Source organism: Saccoglossus kowalevskii, chromosome 21 (assembly GCF_978046115.1).
Source record: "Saccoglossus kowalevskii chromosome 21, keSacKowa6.1, whole genome shotgun sequence".
In the NCBI taxonomy this organism is placed as follows: Eukaryota; Metazoa; Hemichordata; class Enteropneusta; family Harrimaniidae; genus Saccoglossus; species Saccoglossus kowalevskii.
Genome location: NC_140661.1, coordinates 1872367 through 1894560, shown reverse-complemented (window position 1 = coordinate 1894560; position 22194 = coordinate 1872367). Strand labels below are relative to the sequence as shown.

Sequence of the window (22194 nt, the reverse complement as noted above, 5' to 3'; positions counted from 1 at the left end):
CTTGACAGAGATGGTTTTGGACCAATCATAGCATGCCAGAGATGGTTTTGGACCAATCAAAGCATGCCAGAGATGGTTTTGGACCAATCAAAGCATGCCAGAGATGGTTTTGGACCAATCAAAGCATGCCAGAGATGGTTTTGGACCAATCAAAGCTTGACAGAGATGGTTTTGGACCAATCAAAGCTTGACAGAGATGGTTTTGGACCAATCATAGCATGCCAGAGATGGTTTTGGACCAATCAAAGCTTGACAGAGATGGTTTTGGACCAATCATAACATGCCAGAGATGGTTTTGAACCAATCAAAGCATGCCAGAGATGGTTTTAGAACAGCATTTGGTACAACAAAATAGCCAGAAAATGTCATTTTGAATTTGAACAAAATAGGGTGCGTTAATGTTACGTTCAATGTATACCAAGTTTATATGAAATCTTTCCCTGCAAGGCCAAGAATTACAGAAATGCATCACGATTTATTAGTATGGCACCATTCATGCATCTTGAATTTATTCATGAAATGAATCCAACTAAATGTATACGTGTGATATATAATGTATTCATGTATTACCACGAAGTGTGAAATGTCACATAAATGACCAACATCTTTTTGTTGTACATGCCATCAGGAGATGTCTGCACCTCTATGTTCATATATGTTTTGATAACAGATTAGGGTGAAAATGTTTCATGTTGCAGATAATCATGATTTTACCCCAACTTTCACACATTGAAATGGAATCTGAAGCAGTGACCATCTTACCTTTCCCAGCCATGCATTGAACTCATCAGTATTTGTATTCATACTTCGTAAACAAGGAGGTATGTACCAGAAACACACGTTGGTACAAGTAGGCTGTCAATAAATGAGTACAAATGTCAATCAAGGGTGATTAGATTAGCAATGTTTTGGCAGTAAAAATGGATCAACAATTAATTTATGAGTGTTATAAATAGAGTATACATGTGAGAAGTGTGGTTTGAATAAAAATGGAATTTAGTGCATCATAGCCAGTCTTTTGCAATGACTTCAGCTTAAGTAAGTGAAAGAAAAGAATTGACTGCAAAAATAAAAGAATCTCATTAGCAGTGATATTCTGATGGCATTGTTTGATCTGATGTATTGTATAATTGTATAATTATTAATTCATGTTTTTACCGGTAAATGTTTTCAAGCAATGTTTTATACCATTACTGACATAACAGTAAGTAACACAATTGTTCACAACTGGGTACCATATTTATTCTATTAAAAGCACATATAAAAATCATATATCACATTTGTCGTATACCGAATCATGCTACTACAATACTGTCCTGCCCTTTCCAGGATGGTCCGAATGGAGTAAGTAAACTAGGTCTATATCTAAACTCTAATTTTCACATACCTCAACTACAAGTTTAAAACCATCACTTTCTTTGATTTTTTCAGCAAAGTGCCTGTAAAAAAAGAATCATCCACAATGATCAGAATCCAGTAAATTGTAAAATAGAACAAGACATAAATTTCACAGTCCCCGTTATTTAATTATAAAATACTCATGTTAAAATAATACATGGAACATCTGCAAACAATTGAATTAATATGTACTCTATGTGGGTACAACTCATCATAAAGTGATTTCCTTTAATCTGATAACTGAACTTTCATTGACCTGGGTCAAAAATCTCAGAGAACACAAGTGCAACTAAACTATGTCTCATACATGCTCAAGAAACTGCATTCATAAATCTGAGTAAACCTTGATGTACCTTTAATAACATCTTGACTTCTTTGTTAATTCAGGTCTTTGTATATTACCAGGACCTGGGTTTGTTTCAGTATCACCACTATAATTCTCATCAAAATGTAGCCCTGTAGCCCTCTACATTTTCTACTGAGATTGGTAATAGTATCTGTCACTGATTCAGATCAAGGTCATAACCAGGTCATGACATCACTAAAAACCCTAGCATTACAATCTAAGCTAATTATTTATTCTGAGCATGCTCAGTTGTTCGCTCGGTGCAGTAGGGATGAGGTAATTTTGGATGAAAATTTTGAAAAAGACCCACATCAGATTTTCATATCTGGAAAAGAAATTATGTGCATATTCGGCAGAGACTTGTTCATCAGTCTGCCAAGTTTCATTGATATCTGCTGCAGAATTTCTGACAAAATGTTGGAGACATAAAGGGGGTGGTCGAAAGGAAACCAGAAATAAGAAATAGTAGTCGCCTTTCAGGCTACGCCTGAACAGGGACTAAAAATGGTGTCAGTCAATGAGTTGTAAACTGTATTTTTGTTTGTGGTGTGTTGGTGACATTAGGTTCTCAAAGGAAGTAAAAAAAGTTATGTTATTGTCTTACATTAGGAATGTTTTAAAATACACTCTGATTTCCCCTGAAAGGGGAGGGAATGCTAGAAAGACGAGATCAGTTTACACCGGGTTACAAATCAGATAGAGATCCACCAAAGGTAAATGCATACTTGAATCAAACCGATTGGCGAGTAGTTTTTAGGAAGTCTAAAATATCACTTTTACCATCACCAAACATGACAAAAATATTTCTGAAAATAACAAATTGAGGATATCTAATAGAAGTCCACCTATATACATATAGGTGTATCAAAGCAATTAGGCTGGGAGTTTTAACAAGCAGCCTGTCAGCTGAGATAGATCCGCTATTATCAATGCACATTTCAATTAAAGAACTGTAGATATCATCAGAAAATGAACAATATGTATAGTATTAAAGCAATTGGACTTGCTGTTTTCAACAAAAATTCGAAAATATAACTTTATATCAAAATTATTCATTAAAATTAGATAATTGAAGAACAAAATCTTTACGAAATGAACAAATCTGAGAGAGGTCCACCTGTAGTACCTATGTAGTATATATAATATCAAAGCAATTAGACTTGTGGTTTTTAACAAGAAGTCGAAAATATCACTTTTTACCAAAAACATTCACCAAAATTAGAGAATTGAAGATATCATCACGAAATGAACAAATCTGAGAGAGGTCCACATGTAATATCTAAGCAATAGGACTTTAACAAGAATTCGAAAATATAATTTTTTACCAAAAATGACAAAAATATTTATCAAAATAAGACAATTGAACATATCCACACGAAATGAACAAATCTGAGAAAGAAGCACCCAAGGTACCTTCCTAGAAAGTTTCACAGCTATACAGTTTGTGGTTTTTTAAGAAGTCCAAAATGTAAAGTTCACAACGGCGACTGGCAATCAGTAATACTATAAGCTTTGCTCGACTTCGTCTACAGCGGAGCTAAAAAACCAACAGATGTCAGAGAAGGTAAAATAATTACCTCGAGTTTGCAAATTTGATGTTGATTTCTTCCTCAAAGCCCAAATTGCCCTTAGCTTTGAACATGAGCCACAACTTGAAAGCATCTACTTTTCTGCCACACTGTATGACTTTATCACCAGTATCATAAGACATATCATAAAACTTGTCTTGTTGGAAGAGGTAAGTGGCACCAGCACAGTGAGCATTATGCATCAATCCAACCTGAAAACAAATGAAGTCTTTATTAAGGTTGTAGATAGATTTTACCCAACAGTTACTAAACTCATGTTTTATTTTGTGTGCGTTATTACTCCATGGTGACCTCCCAAGACTCAAGTGTCAAACTATAGTGACATGTCCAATACAGCATCCCTGGACACCTAGTGGCTATCTTCGATCACATCTGGTGTGCAACCTCTTGTCCAGAAAAGCAGTTGATTCTAACACCAAGCTAGCCCTACATAAGCCTCACATTGGTTTTGAGTAATACGTGTGTGAATGAATACAAGAATGAGATAATGACTTACATTGTCCCTGAGAAGAAACGCTGAACACTGTAGTGTTTGAAGTAAAGATGTGTGTGAATGAATACAAGAATGAGATAACGACTTACATTGTCCCTGAGAAGAAACGCTGAACACTGTAGTGTTTGAAGTAAAGATGTGTGTGAATGAATACAAGGATGAGATAACGACTTACATTGTCCCTGAGAAGAAACGCTGAACACTGTAGTGTTTGAAGTAAAGATGTGTGTGAATGAATACAAGGATGAGATAATGACTTACATTGTCCCTGAGAAGAAACGCTGAACACTGTAGTGTTTGAAGTAAAGATGTGTGTGAATGAATACAAGAATGAGATAATGACTTACATTGTCCCTGAGAAGAAACGCTGAACACTGTAGTGTTTGAAGTAAAGATGTGTGTGAATGAATACAAGAATGAGATAACGACTTACATTGTCCCTGAGAAGAAACGCTGAACACTGTAGTGTTTGAAGTAAAGATGTGTGTGAATGAATACAAGAATGAGATAACGACTTACATTGTCCCTGAGAAGAAACGCTGAACACTGTAGTGTTTGAAGTAAAGATGTGTGTGAATGAATACAAGGATGAGATAACGACTTACATTGTCCCTGAGAAGAAACGCTGAACACTGTAGTGTTTGAAGTAAAGATGTGTGTGAATGAATACAAGAATGAGATAACGACTTACATTGTCCCTGAGAAGAAACGCTGAACACTGTAGTGTTTGAAGTAAAGATGTGTGTGAATGAATACAAGGATGAGATAATGACTTACATTGTCCCTGAGAAGAAACGCTGAACACTGTAGTGTTTGAAGTAAAGATGTGTGTGAATGAATACAAGAATGAGATAACGACTTACATTGTCCCTGAGAAGAAACGCTGAACACTGTAGTGTTTGAAGTAAAGATGTGTGTGAATGAATACAAGAATGAGATAACGACTTACATTGTCCCTGAGAAGAAACGCTGAACACTGTAGTGTTTGAAGTAAAGATGTGTGTGAATGAATACAAGGATGAGATAATGACTTACATTGTCCCTGAGAAGAAACGCTGAACACTGTAGTGTTTGAAGTAAAGATGTGTGTGAATGAATACAAGGATGAGATAATGACTTACATTGTCCCTGAGAAGAAACGCTGAACACTGTAGTGTTTGAAGTAAAGATGTGTGTGAATGAATACAAGGATGAGATAACGACTTACATTGTCCCTGAGAAGAAACGCTGAACACTGTAGTGTTTGAAGTAAAGATGTGTGTGAATGAATACAAGGATGAGATAATGACTTACATTGTCCCTGAGAAGAAACGCTGAACACTGTAGTGTTTGAAGTAAAGATGTGTGTGAATGAATACAAGAATGAGATAACGACTTACATTGTCCCTGAGAAGAAACGCTGAACACTGTAGTGTTTGAAGTAAAGATGTGTGTGAATGAATACAAGAATGAGATAATGACTTACATTGTCCCTGAGAAGAAACGCTGAACACTGTAGTGTTTGAAGTAAAGATGTGTGTGAATGAATACAAGAATGAGATAACGACTTACATTGTCCCTGAGAAGAAACGCTGAACACTGTAGTGTTTGAAGTAAAGATGTGTGTGAATGAATACAAGAATGAAACAAGTCATTGTCAATGACACGTCCCCGTTCCGTTCATATTTGAGTGACATATACATTCAAAGCAGATCATGACCGAAATGCACCTGCATATGTACAACACATTGTGCTAAATCTGAACAAAATCCATCCATGCATGACTGAGATCCGGTTCTGGAATTGTGAAAATACGTGATTTTGATGCATTTTCGATCAATCCAGACATGTCTTGGATACGGATCCAGAACTGAATTATTTAACAAAATGGCCGCCAGTCGGCCATTTCGAACTTGATACGAAAAAAAAAAAGACGTGCATCAAGGTCCTATTATGTTTAATGTATGTACCAAATTTGAACAAAATCCATCCATGCATAACTGAGATCCGGGTCCGGAATGGTGAAAATGTGCGATTTCAATGCATTTTCGGCCTTAAAGCGGCCGCTATTTGGCTATCGTTAATGAGATCATGAAACAAATGCACATACATATTTGTGACATGATGTACCTTGTGTGTGTGAAGTTTGAACTCTATCAATCCAAGCATGTCTCAGATACGAATACAGAACTGAATTCTTTAAAACAAAATGGCCGCCAGTCGGCCATTTCGAACCCGATCCAAAAAAAAAAAATGACGTGCATCAAGGTCCTATTATGTTTAATGTATGTACCAAATTTGAACAAAATCCGTCCATGCATAACTGAGATCCGGGTCCGGAATGGTGAAAATGTGTGATTTTGATGCATTTTCGGCCTTAAAATGGCCGCTATTCGGCTATCGTTAATCGGATCATGAAAAAAATGCATGTGCATATGTCCCATATAATGTGTGATGTATGAGTGAAGTTTGAACTTAATCGGTCCATGCATGTTCGAGATACAGGTGATCACGGACGCACGGACGCACACAGGGCAAAACAAAAGTCCCCGTTTTCGGACTGCGTCCGAACGGGGACTAATAATGACTTACATTGTCCCTGAGAAGAAACGCTGAACACTGTAGTGTTTGAAGTAAAGATGTGTGTGAATGAATACAAGAATGAAATAATGACTTACATTGTCCCTGAGAAGAAACGCTGAACACTGTAGTGTTTGAAGTAAAGATGTGTGTGAATGAATACAAGGATGAGATAACGACTTACATTGTCCCTGAGAAGAAATGCTGAACACTGTAGTGGCACTCCCATCATTTTATGTTGACACCAAGCTAACGAGTTACTACGTTCCACTCCATCTAAAAGATGACGCCATTTTCGTGACATCACAGATGATCCACCCCAACATGCCTGTAACACAAAATAAACAAGTCAAAAACAAGTTTCTAGCATGAGAGTTGATCTACAACTTTTGACACTATTTGCTGACAGGAACTATATAGACTTGAAAACAAAATTTCAAAAATACAATTTTTGGAAGATCAACTCCAAATTCCATGCAGGCCAACTAGACAGATTAACAATATATACAAGTTTGATGGCGAACAGGTGAATATTATTGGAGTTATCATGCCCACAAAACACAATTACGACAACGATGACAGCACTTTGCCACTATGACATTTACTTAACTACGGGCAAACCAAAAATATTGTGAGCAATAGTGTGTGTTTGTGTACTGCTAGTTATCTTTTCAAATTTTGAAAGAATTTTACTGAATACTTACATCAACATGAAGCCACATATCATGTTGTTCACATATGTCTGCCAACTTATTGAGTGGATCAAATGCACCAAATACTGTAGTACCACTGGTGGCATTCACAAAGAAAGGAACATGACCCTAAAATATAATATTATCAAGTAATTGCATTATATAGTCTTTCTACACTTTTTTCTTATATTCTTCAATATTTCTGAAAATGACCCTCATTTTGGAACCATAGTTAAAATTTGAGTAAATTTTCAATTACTCAAAAAATTTGGTATTTTTTGTCCCAATCTTCTGAAAGAAAGCTCAGACTATAAACAGGAATAGTTTGTGATGAAAAGAGGGAACTGGCTTCACAAACCAGTAGAACAATGTGACTTGCATCAATGTTTTGTGTTAAGTTTGAATAAAATCTATGAAAAACCAAGATCTGGTTTTGGAATAAAAGAAATGCTTGAGTTTGACGATGTTTTGATGAACAGTAAAATGGCTGCAAATTAATACAGATTGTTACGACACAAAATTTTATGGGATTTTACGAACCTGACTTTTGGCTAATTCAATCTGTCTTTCGAGGTCTTCCGGAATCATTCGTCCTCTGTAATTCAAATAAAAAACAAGCCATGCATGGCACATTCCCCGTTAGTTACAGTACAGTTCTCGTGAAAGCTTCATTGTCGCCTCGGCATCACATCATTGTGGCATCAGCTTCGCGTCATTGAAAATTGAAGCTGTGTTCGCCTCGCTTATTTTGTGGCATCATCGTGGCCTCAGCTTCGCAGTCTCATGGCATCATCGTGGCCTCAGCTTCAAAGTATTGTGACACGAGTATGACCTCATTATTTTCACACGGAAAGGCAGAAGAGAAAAACGCATGTACAGAAGTTCGATATGTAATCGATTTGAAATTCAAGGCGGTAAAGGGAATAAAATAATATGACCAAGAGTAAAATGACATTTTAAAAAGATATCTTGTTTAACTATTTAATGTTGCAAGTATTGGGTACCAAAAACTATGTGAAGTACATTGCAATCTGCAAGGTAACGAGTGTCATATTGACTGCAAGGAAAATCGTGATAAATTTTAATCACACGATGCAATAGTCGTTCAGATACAACACAATTTGCTATACAAAATGAAACTGTTCTTGTTATAAAATTACTTTATCTTCATTCATTTTATTTGCTGGTAAGAGTACAGATTCAGATTCCTCAATTCGGTGGTATTTTTCTGTGTTTCGTTTAGTTTTAGTTGAGTCCGATCCCATGCCCGAACTACTAATACATGCAAAACACGCGTACGCTGCCTGGTACGTCGGCGTTGTCGCCTGCCGTCTTGATACAAAGTTCCAAAACAAGTACGTACATTTCTAACTATGATTAGATGGTTGTGGTGGCGTCGGTCTGGTAAAATTTTACATCCAATTTTCAAAATTAAGTCACGATCAGTGACCTGAGCTTGATCTATGCGTATTTTAAAAGTATTCTCACAAAAATATTTTCGAATAAAAACGAGCCACATGCCAATGTAAAAAAAAATCGAATAGCACGTGACATGCAGAAATAATTTATTGGGCTTCAGAAAAAAACCTGTCCATTTAGTTGTAGCCGTAAATATTTGGTGACCAGTCGATGAACAATTTGAAACTCATGATACACACGGAAGTCCTTCGATACTGAATATCATAGACCCCCAATCTGGTTTACCTTATTTCCCAACTTGCAAAACTGATTTGTATCTCAGCCCATTTTTTTTTCTTTTTTTGAACTGAGGTCAAATCTCAGTCTGTTGTCAAAATATACCGATGTTTTTCAGTGAATAATTGTGAAGCCTATCACAGCACAAAAAACTATGTGAATCAACGCCAGAGATTGGATGGTACGACGACCCTTAAATTAGCGTCAAATATGCTTTGTTACAACATCATTGGTTGGCCGAGAGTCACCTGGGTCACAGAACCATATTTGTCCGTATTATCTACGGGACTTTGCGAGAGTACCACACCCACACTTTCAACCATTTTTAGCGTGGAAGTTGCTAACAAATGTCGAAAAACTCTTGAATTTTATGGATTTGAATAAAATAAAACTAACGACTGGTAAGACTGGTTAATAATATATCCCCGATGGGCTTTGAATTTTTTTATTTTATTTCAAGGTGAGAAATGGATAATTGAAGTTCCATCGATTTCAAGGCGACTGTTTTACCGCGACAACTCTACGCTGTGTTGTAGTTTCGCGAGGTAAAAATATATATAATAAATAGTACTTGTTTAATGATTTGGTTTTACAGCCCGCAAATTACGGGACATGATCCCCCATGAATTACGATAAATAAATGCTGATTGTATTGAATGACGGACTTCGGGACCGTTTGGAGAAACCAACGAGGATCGATATTCCAAACAAATTATTGGGACACGGTCGGTAGACATTTCAAACAAGTCATTGTCAATGACACGTCCCTGTTCCGTTCATATTTGAGTGACATATACATTCAAAGCAGATCATGACCGAAATGCACCTGCATATGTACAACACATTGTGCTAAATCTGAACAAAATCCATCCATGCATGACTGAGATCCGGTTCTGGAATTGTGAAAATATGTGATTTTGATGCATTTTCGGCCTTAAAATGGCCATCATTCCGCTATTGTTAAGCAGATCATGAAACAAATGCACATATCTATTTGTGACATGATGTACCATGTGTGTGTGAAGTTTGAACTTGATCAATCCAGACATGTCTTGGATACGGATCCAGAACTGAATTCTTTAACAAAATGGCCGCCAGTCGGCCATTTCGAACTTGATCCGGGAAAAAAAAGACGTGCATCAAGGTCCTATTATGTTTAATGTATGTACCAAATTTGAACAAAATCCATCCATGCATAACTGAGATACGGGTCCGGAATGGTGAAAATGTGCGATTTCAATGCATTTTCGGCCTTAAAGCGGCCCCCATTTGGCTATCGTTAATGAGATCATGAAACAAATGCACATACATATTTGTGACATGATGTACCTTGTGTGTGTGAAGTTTGAACTCGATCAATCCAAGCACGTCTCAGATACGGATCCAGAACTGAATTCTTTAAAACAAAATGGCCGCCAGTCGGCCATTTCGAACCCGATCCAAAAAAAAATGACGTGCATCAAGGTCCTATTATGTTTAATGTATGTACCAAATTTGAACAAAATCCGTCCATGCATAACTGAGATCCGGGTCCGGAATCGTGAAAATGTGCGATTTTGATGCATTTTCGGCCTTAAAATGGCCGCTATTCGGCTATCGTTAATCGGATCATGAAAAAAATGCATGTGCATATGTCCCATATAATGTGTGATGTATGAGTGAAGTTTGAACTTAATCGGTCCATGCATGTTCAAGATACAGGTGATCACGGACGCACGGACGGACGCACACAGGGCAAAACATAAGTCCCCGTTTTCGGACTGCGTCCGAACGGGGACTAACAAATAAAATTATTAACTAAAAACGAGATTTTCCCAGATATTTACGACCATAATGTCATACCAAATATATGCAAAATTAACAAATACACAAAGAGCTATTAGGTTTTATTTTAGCCTTAGAAATATTTTCTTTCACTCAGTCCATGCATGGGACTTCTGTTTAGCTTCATGGTCCTTTTGCTTGTCTTCTCCTTGGGGGAAATAATTATACAAATCGTAAACTCAACACAGTCAGGAAAAGAAACCTAGACAACCATGTCATACTTCTGGTGAAATACATTTTGTAGCAGTGCGTCACGTCAGAATATTGTTTAAAATAAAATAGTAAATCCCAGCCAAATTTAGGTCAAAGGGTCAGATTGCGTGCATACAATTATAGATAGTTAAAACAAAAAGTATTTGAACTTTTGACGGTTGTTCAACATCTATGTACAGTTACTAAACTAGTAACCGTGATCTATGAAAACCAGAAAATTGTTAGTAGTCCGAATTTTCGCACAGTCGAAAATAAAGCGGAAATTCAACAAGCTGTCGCAAAAGCGAGCGATTGAAAAGCGGAAGCGGGCGAGAGGTTGGGCGAAATGAGTTCTGTACTTCTTTGTTTGATGAAGCGATGCTGATGCCACATTGTCGCCATAATGAGGCTACAATGAAGCGAAGCGATAACCGCCAACTTTTTATTGTCGCGACATTGATGCGATGCTGAAGCCAAAACAATGCCATAATGATGCGATGGTGAAGCGAAAGTGAAGCTGAAGAAAAGCCAAAGCTTTCGCGAGAACTGTACTGTATCAAATTTAAGATACATAGTTTTGTTTATAGTAATATAGCTGGAATATAACCATGTCAGGAATATGATTTTTTGACATTTGTATCTGATCGTCAAACAAGTACTTGTCCATATTGAGAGATATTGCTCTGGAACAGCATTCAAAATCAGCTATTTTGAATACATGTATATATATATAACATGATCAGTCAAAGAATTTTAGAGATATGGCTCTAGAAGCCAATCATTAAAACAAAATGGCTGCCAGTCAGCCATTTTGAATCCAATCCGAAAAATAAAATGACGTGCATCAGGAACATGTAATGTCTAATGTATGTACCAAGTTTGAACAAAATCCATCCAGAAATGCCAGAAATGCTTGATATTTGATGATTTTTTTAGGACAAAAATGACCACTATTCCGCCATTTTGAATAGGATCGTCAAATCAATATATCTGTTTATCTATGACATGATGTATAATAAATATTTAAAATTTGAACATAATCAGTCAAAACAAGTCTGAGATATGGGTCTTGAAGCCCATTCATTAAAACAAAATGGCCGTCAGTTGGCCATTTTTAATCTTACCTGAAAAACAAAATGAATCAGATCGTGAAACAAATTGACATGCATATGTATAATATCATGTATGATGTATGTGTAAAGTTTGATTGTGATTGATCCAGGCATTTCTAAGAAGGTCAAAACACAAGTCCCCGTTTTTGGACTACGTCCGAACGGGGACTCATAAACATGAAATAATTGTATATGTGGATATTGCAACATTGTATGCTAAAAAAATCATAAGGGAATAACTTCACAAGTGGAATCAAATTGTTCTCACATTCTATGAAATAACTTTCACTCAACACATCCAAGTTCTTTTCATAAAAAAAATGAAAATGAATAAGAATTTTGAAGTGGCATTTTTGAATCATAATTAGCTTAAAGTAAAAGTTTTAGTAAGCTTTTACAGAGAAACAGGTTGAGTGTAATATTGGATTTAAAAACAAAACAAAAACAAGATTTCAAAATACAGAATGCAGAGACATTCAAATATATGGATTTATGAATTTTAACATCAAAATGGCTGCCAGTCAGTCAAATTTGATCTGATGACAAAATAAAATTTATGCATTTGTATTTACGAAGTTTTTCAAGAAATAACTGGTTATTTAATACCAGACTCAATAATGTCCTAGTCCCAGTTAAACTTATAGATTAATATTACGTAATGTTAAGATTGAGAGAACACTTGACCAATAGTAGCAGAGTCTCCACTATAATGCAAGATACTTATATTCTTAAGTTTTTATCTGAACAGAGACTAAAAAACATGTTTCAATTGAACATTTAATACTTGAGTGCCTTCAATTAAGTTTGAAAACTTTATAATATTCAGTCCGTGAGGGCGCTAAAGACATCTAATTTGAATTTAGTAAAAATAAACAACACAATTGTATCTGGTATTAACCAGTCAAATTTTGGCAGCATGCCAAGATGTCTGCAAGTCACAGTGTACGGACACTAGTACACTGATACAGAATAAATGATTTAAATAAACCACACTTTATCTGACCTGACCTGACCTACATCATGGTCTGGACGTAAATTGCCCTTCAAAGCTTGCTATCAGCTGTCTATGCCTTTATACAAACACTTGTCATTTTTAAAGTAAAGCGAGTATCATTGTTATTTGATAATTTTAACTTATTCTTTGTAGTATTTAACAAGGTTACTAATACGAGACATTTAGGCTGATTAAAATTGAAATATGCAGAAGTTTTGAAAGAAAGTTAAGCTAGTTTCAAGTCAGTTTGAAGCTGATTGTTAAGTTACGCTTGGACCGTATTGTACTTGGCAAATAAATTTTCACTGAAGATGGAATTGAATACAATTTCATTTGGTTGATGACATAAATATTCCTTAATTTAATTGTTGCCGATTCACACATTTTTGTGTGGTGATGTTAGGATATACTAACCTCTCATCACACTTCACAAGATACACACTATCTGTACCAAAACCCATAAAAGCAGCTCCTTTCTTAACTGAATAATGCGACTGAAAAGAAAACAGAAATACATATTAATTCACGACATATTTTCCCACAGGAACTGACAAGAAACATCAGATGTAAAATCAAGTCTTCAGCAAAATTTTCGTCCGATTTATACATTCACTTCACCAAGCTAAAAATTCAACCTGTTTGGGACAGGTTTAAATCTGTATGAACAGATGACTCTGCCATGTATTATATTCAGCATATTGGATGATTATAGAAATTATGGCTAAGTGATATGACATACCATGTCCACATAAGGGCCACTGTGATTCACTTTTGTTTTACAGAATATGATAACTATCCATCTCATAGTTGAAATTAATTTAACTAATCTGACTAGATTGTTTTAATCACCATAAAAGTACACTGCAGTCCTGGTACATTAGATACAAGTCAAATAAAACGTGCATGTTTAAAATTACATTGAACTAGTACACAGATTTTTTTTTTTTTGTCAGACGACATTTCCAGATAATGAAGTCGCTGCCATCTCTCCCCAGAGTTTTTTCTCTTGGGTGCTAGTTGCAAGTGTTAGTGTACAAACTAGTCTCCCAGAGCCTATACTGGGTGTTTGGACAGCAGTTTGTACTTTATCTGCTTGGGAATTTAACACAGAGCTGTACACAAACTGTACCACCCAGATTAATCTACTATGATAACAAGCTATGTCAACTAGGCAGTAGTTGACAGATAAATATAGTTACAATAACCAACTATGTCAATATGAGACATGCAATATTCTTATCACCACAGTGTGACAACTAAAAGACAGGGTTAATCAAATATCTGTTGTCCCCAGTGTCATGCTAGACCTGATTGATCAAATACCTGTACTTTAAATGTGATGCAAAAAAAAAAAAAAAAATCAAAAAAAAATCAAATCAACAGATCAAAAATATATGCCATATTTGCTCTGTTGAAAGTGTACATTAACCAAAAACTGCATTTATCAGGCAGTTCTCTTTCGAAAATAGCTGCACAGCAACAACAACAAAATCACTTCTAAAAGCAATGAGGAGAGTATGCAAGCAATTTAAATCAACTTTTCCAAAGTGTACATGGGCAAAACTACTGTATAAATCTTTGAATGAGACAGTACTTACATGCTCAGAGGTATAGATGATTAGTCTTGGTAACCCATAAAGTCCTTTACTTTTTATTTCACTTCCATATTTCTTGAATCTTGCTAAATTTATCCCATACATGTTGGCTATTGAACCACCTACCAAGAACAGATGTGCATGTTTAACATTTAGTAATAATTTTAAACTCATTGTTGCTGTCGACATAGGAAGTAAAGTAAGCAAATAACACCGAATACACGGCAAGGTAAATATTACGTCTAATTATAGTAAACACGTACTGCGTGCGCGACTCGAACCGACGCTCGCGTACGACACCTAATCGCCTAGCTTCATGCCACTACACGTCTTCCCCTCGGCCACTGGGCATCCCCAAAAAAGGATGCTTAACAACCGAGCTTATTACGTGCAGAGAACATGAAACCCGTCCACGCGATCGGCGCCACACAGTGTGGCCAGAATGCGGCAAATAATTTAGTAATAATACAATGTACATGCATTATTTACAAGTCAATTTGGACTGACATTTTCTCATTCTATCATGCATGTTGGTATGTTGGTTTCAAACTGACAAGCATGGTAACAAGTTAAATATACTGGGGAAGACAAGTTGAGACACATCTTACCAGATGGCTCAGAATATAATAAATAAAATCAATATTAATGAGATACAAGACAAAAATAAATACACATACTGCAATTCTCTATTAGAAGCACACATCCCAAGCAAGTGAATATTAGCCCGAAAGATTTTCAGTTGTCTTTAAGAAAAATAGTAAACTATTTCGACGAATATTTTACATATATAGGCATACTACCGGTAGTTTCTATAAGAGAAAAGTGGATTTATAATGTATTGAAAGAATTATTATACAATTAAAAGATACATACCTGGACAAAACACTCCATCTCCATTTGTATAACCAATAGTTTCACGTAATCTTTTAATAACTTCATGTTCCATCAACACAAATACCGGTGCTACTTCATAGGTGTAGCTAAAACAGAATCAATTCAAAATGTTTTGTCAGATACCATGCCATTTAAAACACATGAGCAAATATTCAACAAGTGGGTGAATCTTTTGGCAAAGAATATTACTCTTCTAAAAATCTCATAAAAAAAAAAAATCACAATTTTTGCTTCCAGGGTTTTAATAATGATGACACTGTATGATGGTACAAGGTGCTAGGGGGTACAGTGTTGTAGAATGGTACATGGTGCTAGGGGGTACAGTGTTATAGGATGGTACATGGTGCTAGGGGGTACATTGTTGTAGAATGGTACAAGGTGCTAGGGGGTACAGTGTTGTAGAATGGTACATGGTGCTAGGGGGTACAGTGTTATAGGATGGTACAAGGTGCTAGGGGGTACATTGTTGTAGAATGGTACAAGGTGCTAGGGGGTACAGTGTTGTAGAATGGTACATGGTGCTAGGGGGTACAGTGTTATAGGATGGTACATGGTGCTAGGGGGTACAGTGTTATAGGATGGTACATGGTGCTAGGGGGTACAGTGTTGTAGAGTGGTACATGGTGCTAGGGGGTACAGTGTTATAGCATGGTACATGGTGCTAGGGGGTATGGTCACTACATGTACATATCACACATTCAGACATACAAGATAGAATGCGAATAGTTATATTTGAAATTAACAAATATTTGTCATGCAAAACAAATTCTAAGTTTTCTTGCTTCAAGTAGAAAAACTTGTTGCCATGAACACAACAAAAATATCCAGAAATTCACAAATGAGAATCCCAGGGTGAACCCACATAGAAGTTAGATCAGAGCATCTCATAACACATGGTTTTAGCATCACATGTTTGATATGAACTACCCCAAAAATAAAATTTTGCTACAAGTCAGAATAATCCTGAACAGGCAATTTTTGCATTTCAAAGACCAAAAATAAAAATGCATTTGATATGAACTACACAATAAAAATATTGGATAGTTTCATTTTATGAGACACAGCTTATATCTAAAATGTAACCTTAAGTAACATAAAATTATGTCAAATAACCGATTGGCACCATTCTTGTTTGTCAGCGAGTATTACTTATTTCTTTGTATGTAGCAATTTTTGAAATTTTGAATTAAATTGATTAAAAAAAGAGAAGTATTTTGAATTACTTACAGTTGCACATAAGATGTACACTCAATTGTGTTTTAGCAATGAGAAATGAACCATATTTGAGAAATGAACCATATTTGAGAAATGAACCATATTTGAGAAATGAACCATATTTGAGAAATGAACCATATTTGAGAATTTTCAAAGCATCAGCAAAGAAAAAGGATTACAGTTAATGTTACTTACGCACTAGAATTAAACGAGTCAGTCGCCCATTGCCCAACAAGACCATACACATCTTGTCCAGAGAAAAGCTGATTGTAGAAACGAGGATTGGCTGGAACAGAAAAATAAATTTACACGTTTGTTAAACTTTTTACCAATAAAATGTTGCTCTATGGAAATAACTGGCTTCTAAATAACAAAGCAAGTATATGCCAATGAAATTATGGAAATACTTGGCAGAGTCAATTCACCTAAATGTTGACTGAGGGTTTTCATTATTGAAACTATAATTAAAATATATGATGTGACCAAACAGTAATATGAATTGTTTTCTACAGTATAATTGAATTGTAATTTGTTCTTTAGAAAAATTGCCACACTTTAGATGGCAAACTATTTAATCATTAGATTAAAACACAACAAATTGCCACAAGTCATTTTTGTAATTTGTTGACCTTCAACCACTATGAAATTGTGACAAAGTCCTGTTGCCATTCAAAACTCACGTGAACTACACATGCAACAACTCGCGTGAACTAAGAACTGACGTCTGCACACTTCTATGTTTGATGGTTATGTCAGTTCTATTTTTAGTCACTACTTCATTGGCATGCCTGATTCACAGTAGATTTTATTATTTAGTGAGTTTTATTTAATTTATTGATTTTCCAGATGTTTTATTATACTCAAAGAAAACTTGTCTTCTATAATGCATTCACAAAGATGGGAAGATTTTTTTGGTTTTGAAAAGTTTTGGCTAATCGATCGTGGCAAAGATTGTGTACTAAGAATATCTTGAAAACACTCCAGTACAAAAATCTCTGAAAACTAAAAAAGATTATTAAAGAACATACTTTTAGGTATTATTTGCAGACTTACCTGGCAGAACACTGTATTTGTATGTATCCTTCAATAATTTTAATAATGTCTCTGAAGTTTCGGCTTCATCTCTAATTTTGAAATCGAATACATCCCTCAATTCATCAGGTTCTAAATATTCAACAACTGCAAGGGAATAAATTGCAGTAAGACAAATAATTGTATTACAAATTCTTCATAACTAGCCCAAACTAATTTTTCCTCCCTTGACCAATCAAGTTCTAACGCAAGAAGTGGTTTGAAATGTATCTAGATATGCAGAAATAATACGAAGACAGTACAGCGAGAGTATCGACTGGTGGACAGCAGAGGGCATACTGTCTGAGTGCATACTTTTTGGTACCCTTGTAATAAGCTTATTATTATACATTTTTTTCTTCTAAGGATACATCATGGGAATGCCGAAATCCAAAAGTTTAGAACCGAATCAGCAAACTTTTTTGTGTTGAGTTTTGTGTTTGTGCGCAAGTATTTCCATATTTGGAATTTGCATTTCCTTATATAGCAGGATAGAAATACCCTGGATATACCACAAATTTACGGCACGCTGTAACATATGGGGTTATAGTGACAGATGCTTGTTATTATACATTAATTGCATTAATTGTTTACTAGATAATTTAGACACTACTTGCTTTGACCATGAATACACTATTGTCTTTAAACAAGCCATGCATGGCACAGTCCCTGTTAGTTATCAAATTTAAGATATAGTTTTGTTTATAGTAATATAGCTGGAATATATATGTTAGGAATATGATTATAATGATTGTTTAACATTAAAATGATTGACATTTGTATCTGATTGTCAAACAAGTACTTCTCCATTTTGAGAGATATTGCTTCGGAACATGATTAATTAAAACAAAATCAGCCATTATGAATACATCTATAACATGATGTATAAAGAATATATAAAATTTGAACATAATCAGTCAAAGCATGTCAGATATGGCTCTAGAAGCCCATTCATTAAAACAAAATGGCCACCAGTCAGCCATTTTGAATCAGATCTGAAAAATAAAATGACGTGCATCTGGAACCTGTAATGTCTAATGTATGTTATAAGTTTGAACAAAATCCATCCATAAATGTCAGAAATGCTTGATATTTGATGTTTTTCAGCACAAAAATGACCACTATTCTGCCATTTTGAATAGGATTGTCAAACCAATATATCTGAATATCTATGACATGATGTATAATGAATATATAAAATTTGAACATAATCAGTCGAAGCAAGTCAGAGATATGGGTCTAGAAACCCATTCATTAAAACAAAAACAAAATGGCCACCAGTTGGCCATTTTGAATCGTATCTGAAAAACAAAATTATTTGCAGCAAGATCTCATAATGTCTAATGTATATATCAAGTTTGAACAAAATCCATCTGTAAACAGCCGAGAAATGCTTGATTTTGATGATTTTTTAGCACAAAAATGGCTGCCCTTCGGCCATCTTGAATCAGATCGTGAAACAAGTTCATGTGCATATGTATAATATCATGTTTGATGTATGTGTGAAGTTTGATTATGATTGGTCCAAGCATTTCTAAGATATAGGTCTAGACGCACTGCGTCCGAACAGAGACTAATAAGCACACATACTACTAATAGAGCAAATACAGCATCTCTGAATACCCATGAATTATACATGTATATACCCAGTACTGTTTTTTGATATTTGAAAAAATAGTTTCACAGCAATAAAAAACAAGCAGCCTCTCGGCTGAGATAGCTCCGCTGTTAGCAATGCACATTTCAATTAAAGAACAGAAGACATCATTAGAAAATGAACAATATGTATAGTATCAAAGCAATCGGACTTACAGTTTTTAACAAGAAGTCGAAAATATCACTTTCTACCAAAAATGACCAAAATATTCACCAAAATTAGAGAATTAAAGATATCATCACGAAATGAACAAATCTGAGAAAGGTCTACATGTAGTATCTATATATGTAATATCAAAGCAATTGAACTATTGGTTTTTAACAAGAAGTCGCAAATATCACTTTTTACCAAAAATGACAAAAATATTCACCAAAATTAGAGAATTGAAGATATCATCACAAAATGAACAAATCTGAAAGAGGTCCACATGTAGTACCTATATATCTAATATCAAAGCAATCAGACTTGCGGTTTTTAACAAGAAGTCGAAAATATTACTTTTTACCAAAAATGACAAAAATATTCACCAAAATTAGAGAATTGAAGATATCATCACAAAATGAACAAATCTGAAAGAGGTCCACATGTAGTACCTATATATCTAATATCAAAGCAATTGCACTTGCGGTTTTTAACAAGAAGTCGAAAATATCACTTTTTACCAAAAATGACAAAAATATTCACCAAAATTAGAGAATTGAAGATATCATCACAAAATGAACAAATCTGAGAAAGGTCTACATGTAGTACCTATATATGTAATATCAAAGCATTTGCACTTGCGGTTTTTAACAAGAAGTCGAAAATATCACTTTTTACCAAAAATGACAAAAATATTCACCAAAATTAGAGAATTGAAGATATCATCACAAAATGAAGAAATCTGAAAGAGGTCCACATGTAGTACCTATATATCTAATATCAAAGCAATTGCACTTGCGGTTTTTAACAAGAAGTCGAAAATATCACTTTTTACCAAAAATGACAAAAATATTCACCAAAATTAGAGAATTGAAGATATCATCACAAAATGAACAAATCTGAGAAAGGTCTACATGTAGTACCTATATATGTAATATCAAAGCATTTGCACTTGCGGTTTTTAACAAGAAGTCTAAAATATCACTTTTTACCAAAAATGACAAAAATATTCACCAAAATTAGAGAATTGAAGATATCAACATGAAATGAACAAACCTCAGAGAGGTTTACCCAAGGTACATATACACCAAGTATCAAAGCATTCAGGCTTGAAGTTTTCAAGAAGAAGTCGAAAAAGTAAAACATTGACACGGACGACGACGGACAATCACTCATATGATAAGCTCCGCTCGACAAAGTCGACAGCGGAGCTAAAAACACTATCAAAAAAATACATGCTAGTATTAGTGATTAGGTCACGTAATTGGACAAATACGAATTTTCAGATTTGTTGCTATTGGCTAGTTATGTGGACAAATTGTAAAAGTACGGTAGTTAATAAACGCTGCTCGGACTGATAAATGCGATATATAGAAGATATATAGTGTGATATATATAGCGCGTGTTCGAATTTCATGTAAATAAACAATGTATTTTACACGCGTTGTATACGTTGCTATGAGTCCCATATCAAACAGGACGCGGTGCAACGACTGCTGCCCTTTAAAAATAGCAAGACGTTTCGAGCAATGGCTCTTTATCAATAGCATAGAAGAAAATGTTAAAACGTACAGGTAGAACATAGGAATGCGCAATGACTATAAAATAGAATCACTAAAAAATTCCACAATACAACATGTCACGCGCTTTAGGTAGTAAGCTCAACAAATGAGTTTAACTGTTAATTCCACGAGGTTCTTTTGTTCCAAAGCGGAATATAGTTTCCTCCTCAACATGCCTGAGCTGATTCTCGTTGCCATTGAGAACACATACACCAGAAATTGACTTATCTGTTTTGTCTACTAGAATTAAAATGAAGTGTAACCGATTTTTCTGTCTTGTTTGTCGTAGATGCTCGGCAAACCGATCACTCAATCGACGAACTGTAGAACCAGTATAAAGTTTCCCGCATTGTATTAGCATGAATATTGTTTATCGCATTTCATGCTCAGACATGTAGAGAAGAAAACTATATTCCGCCGTGGAATAAAAGAACCTCATGGAATTAACAAACTTAGGACTACGATTACCAAATATTATCTTCTATACATTGTATGTGGACAAATGATGTTTTCTGCATAACTTGTATGCACATGTGCTGGTTGCTGGGGTTATGCCTACCTAATTTGCCAGTATCACTTATCTATATTTATATGGCATTGTCTGAATAAAGACCAACTCTTGAGGTATGCAATGATGCTATATCCATCAAAGCTGTTTTAGTGGCAATGTTTCATGGTAAATTAGTCTATAAATATAATTTGCATACAAGCAGCTTTCACGCTGTATGGATCATCCTGATCACAATAAGGTGGTTGTATTTAAGAGAAAATTTACAACACTTTTGCAATTGACAACCAAACCTGTTGGTTACTATAGCAACCCTAGTATTACAAACGATAGTATGTAGTTAATGTAGTGGAATGATAAGGGGTAATTGAATCTGTATCAACAGCAACACAGTATAGAGTGGGTAGTATGTTATAATGTTGTTAACATAGTCAACTATAAATGTTAAAATTAAACCAAAATGGAGACAAAAATTAAAAAAAAAAAAAAAAAAAAAATCGATGCTGGAACAGAATATAAAAATAATATAGCAGTATGTACTGTTATAGCTATATTTTACACTAGGATTAAAGCCCATTTTAAGATGAACAAAAATCCACTACACCATTTTTGTTTAATGACAGAAAACCATCACAACATTAATGGTGTACTAAGTTT

General features: G+C 35.0%; 1 protein-coding gene across 1 annotated transcript in view; it reads right to left on the bottom strand.

Annotated features, from left to right (window-relative positions):
* Window positions 1-22194, bottom strand: part of LOC100373513 (cysteine sulfinic acid decarboxylase) — a 31920-nt gene that overhangs the window by 2603 nt on the left and 7123 nt on the right. Inside the window, exons 4-14 of the mRNA XM_002734215.3 lie at window positions 17652-17777; window positions 16794-16884; window positions 15363-15469; window positions 14493-14611; window positions 13309-13388; window positions 7618-7672; window positions 7090-7206; window positions 6570-6713; window positions 3322-3524; window positions 1388-1439; window positions 763-855 (exon numbers count right to left, since the gene is read on the bottom strand). Of these exons, the coding sequence (XP_002734261.2) occupies window positions 763-855; window positions 1388-1439; window positions 3322-3524; window positions 6570-6713; window positions 7090-7206; window positions 7618-7672; window positions 13309-13388; window positions 14493-14611; window positions 15363-15469; window positions 16794-16884; window positions 17652-17777 (1187 nt within the window). The remainder of the gene's footprint in view (window positions 1-762; window positions 856-1387; window positions 1440-3321; window positions 3525-6569; window positions 6714-7089; window positions 7207-7617; window positions 7673-13308; window positions 13389-14492; window positions 14612-15362; window positions 15470-16793; window positions 16885-17651; window positions 17778-22194) is intronic.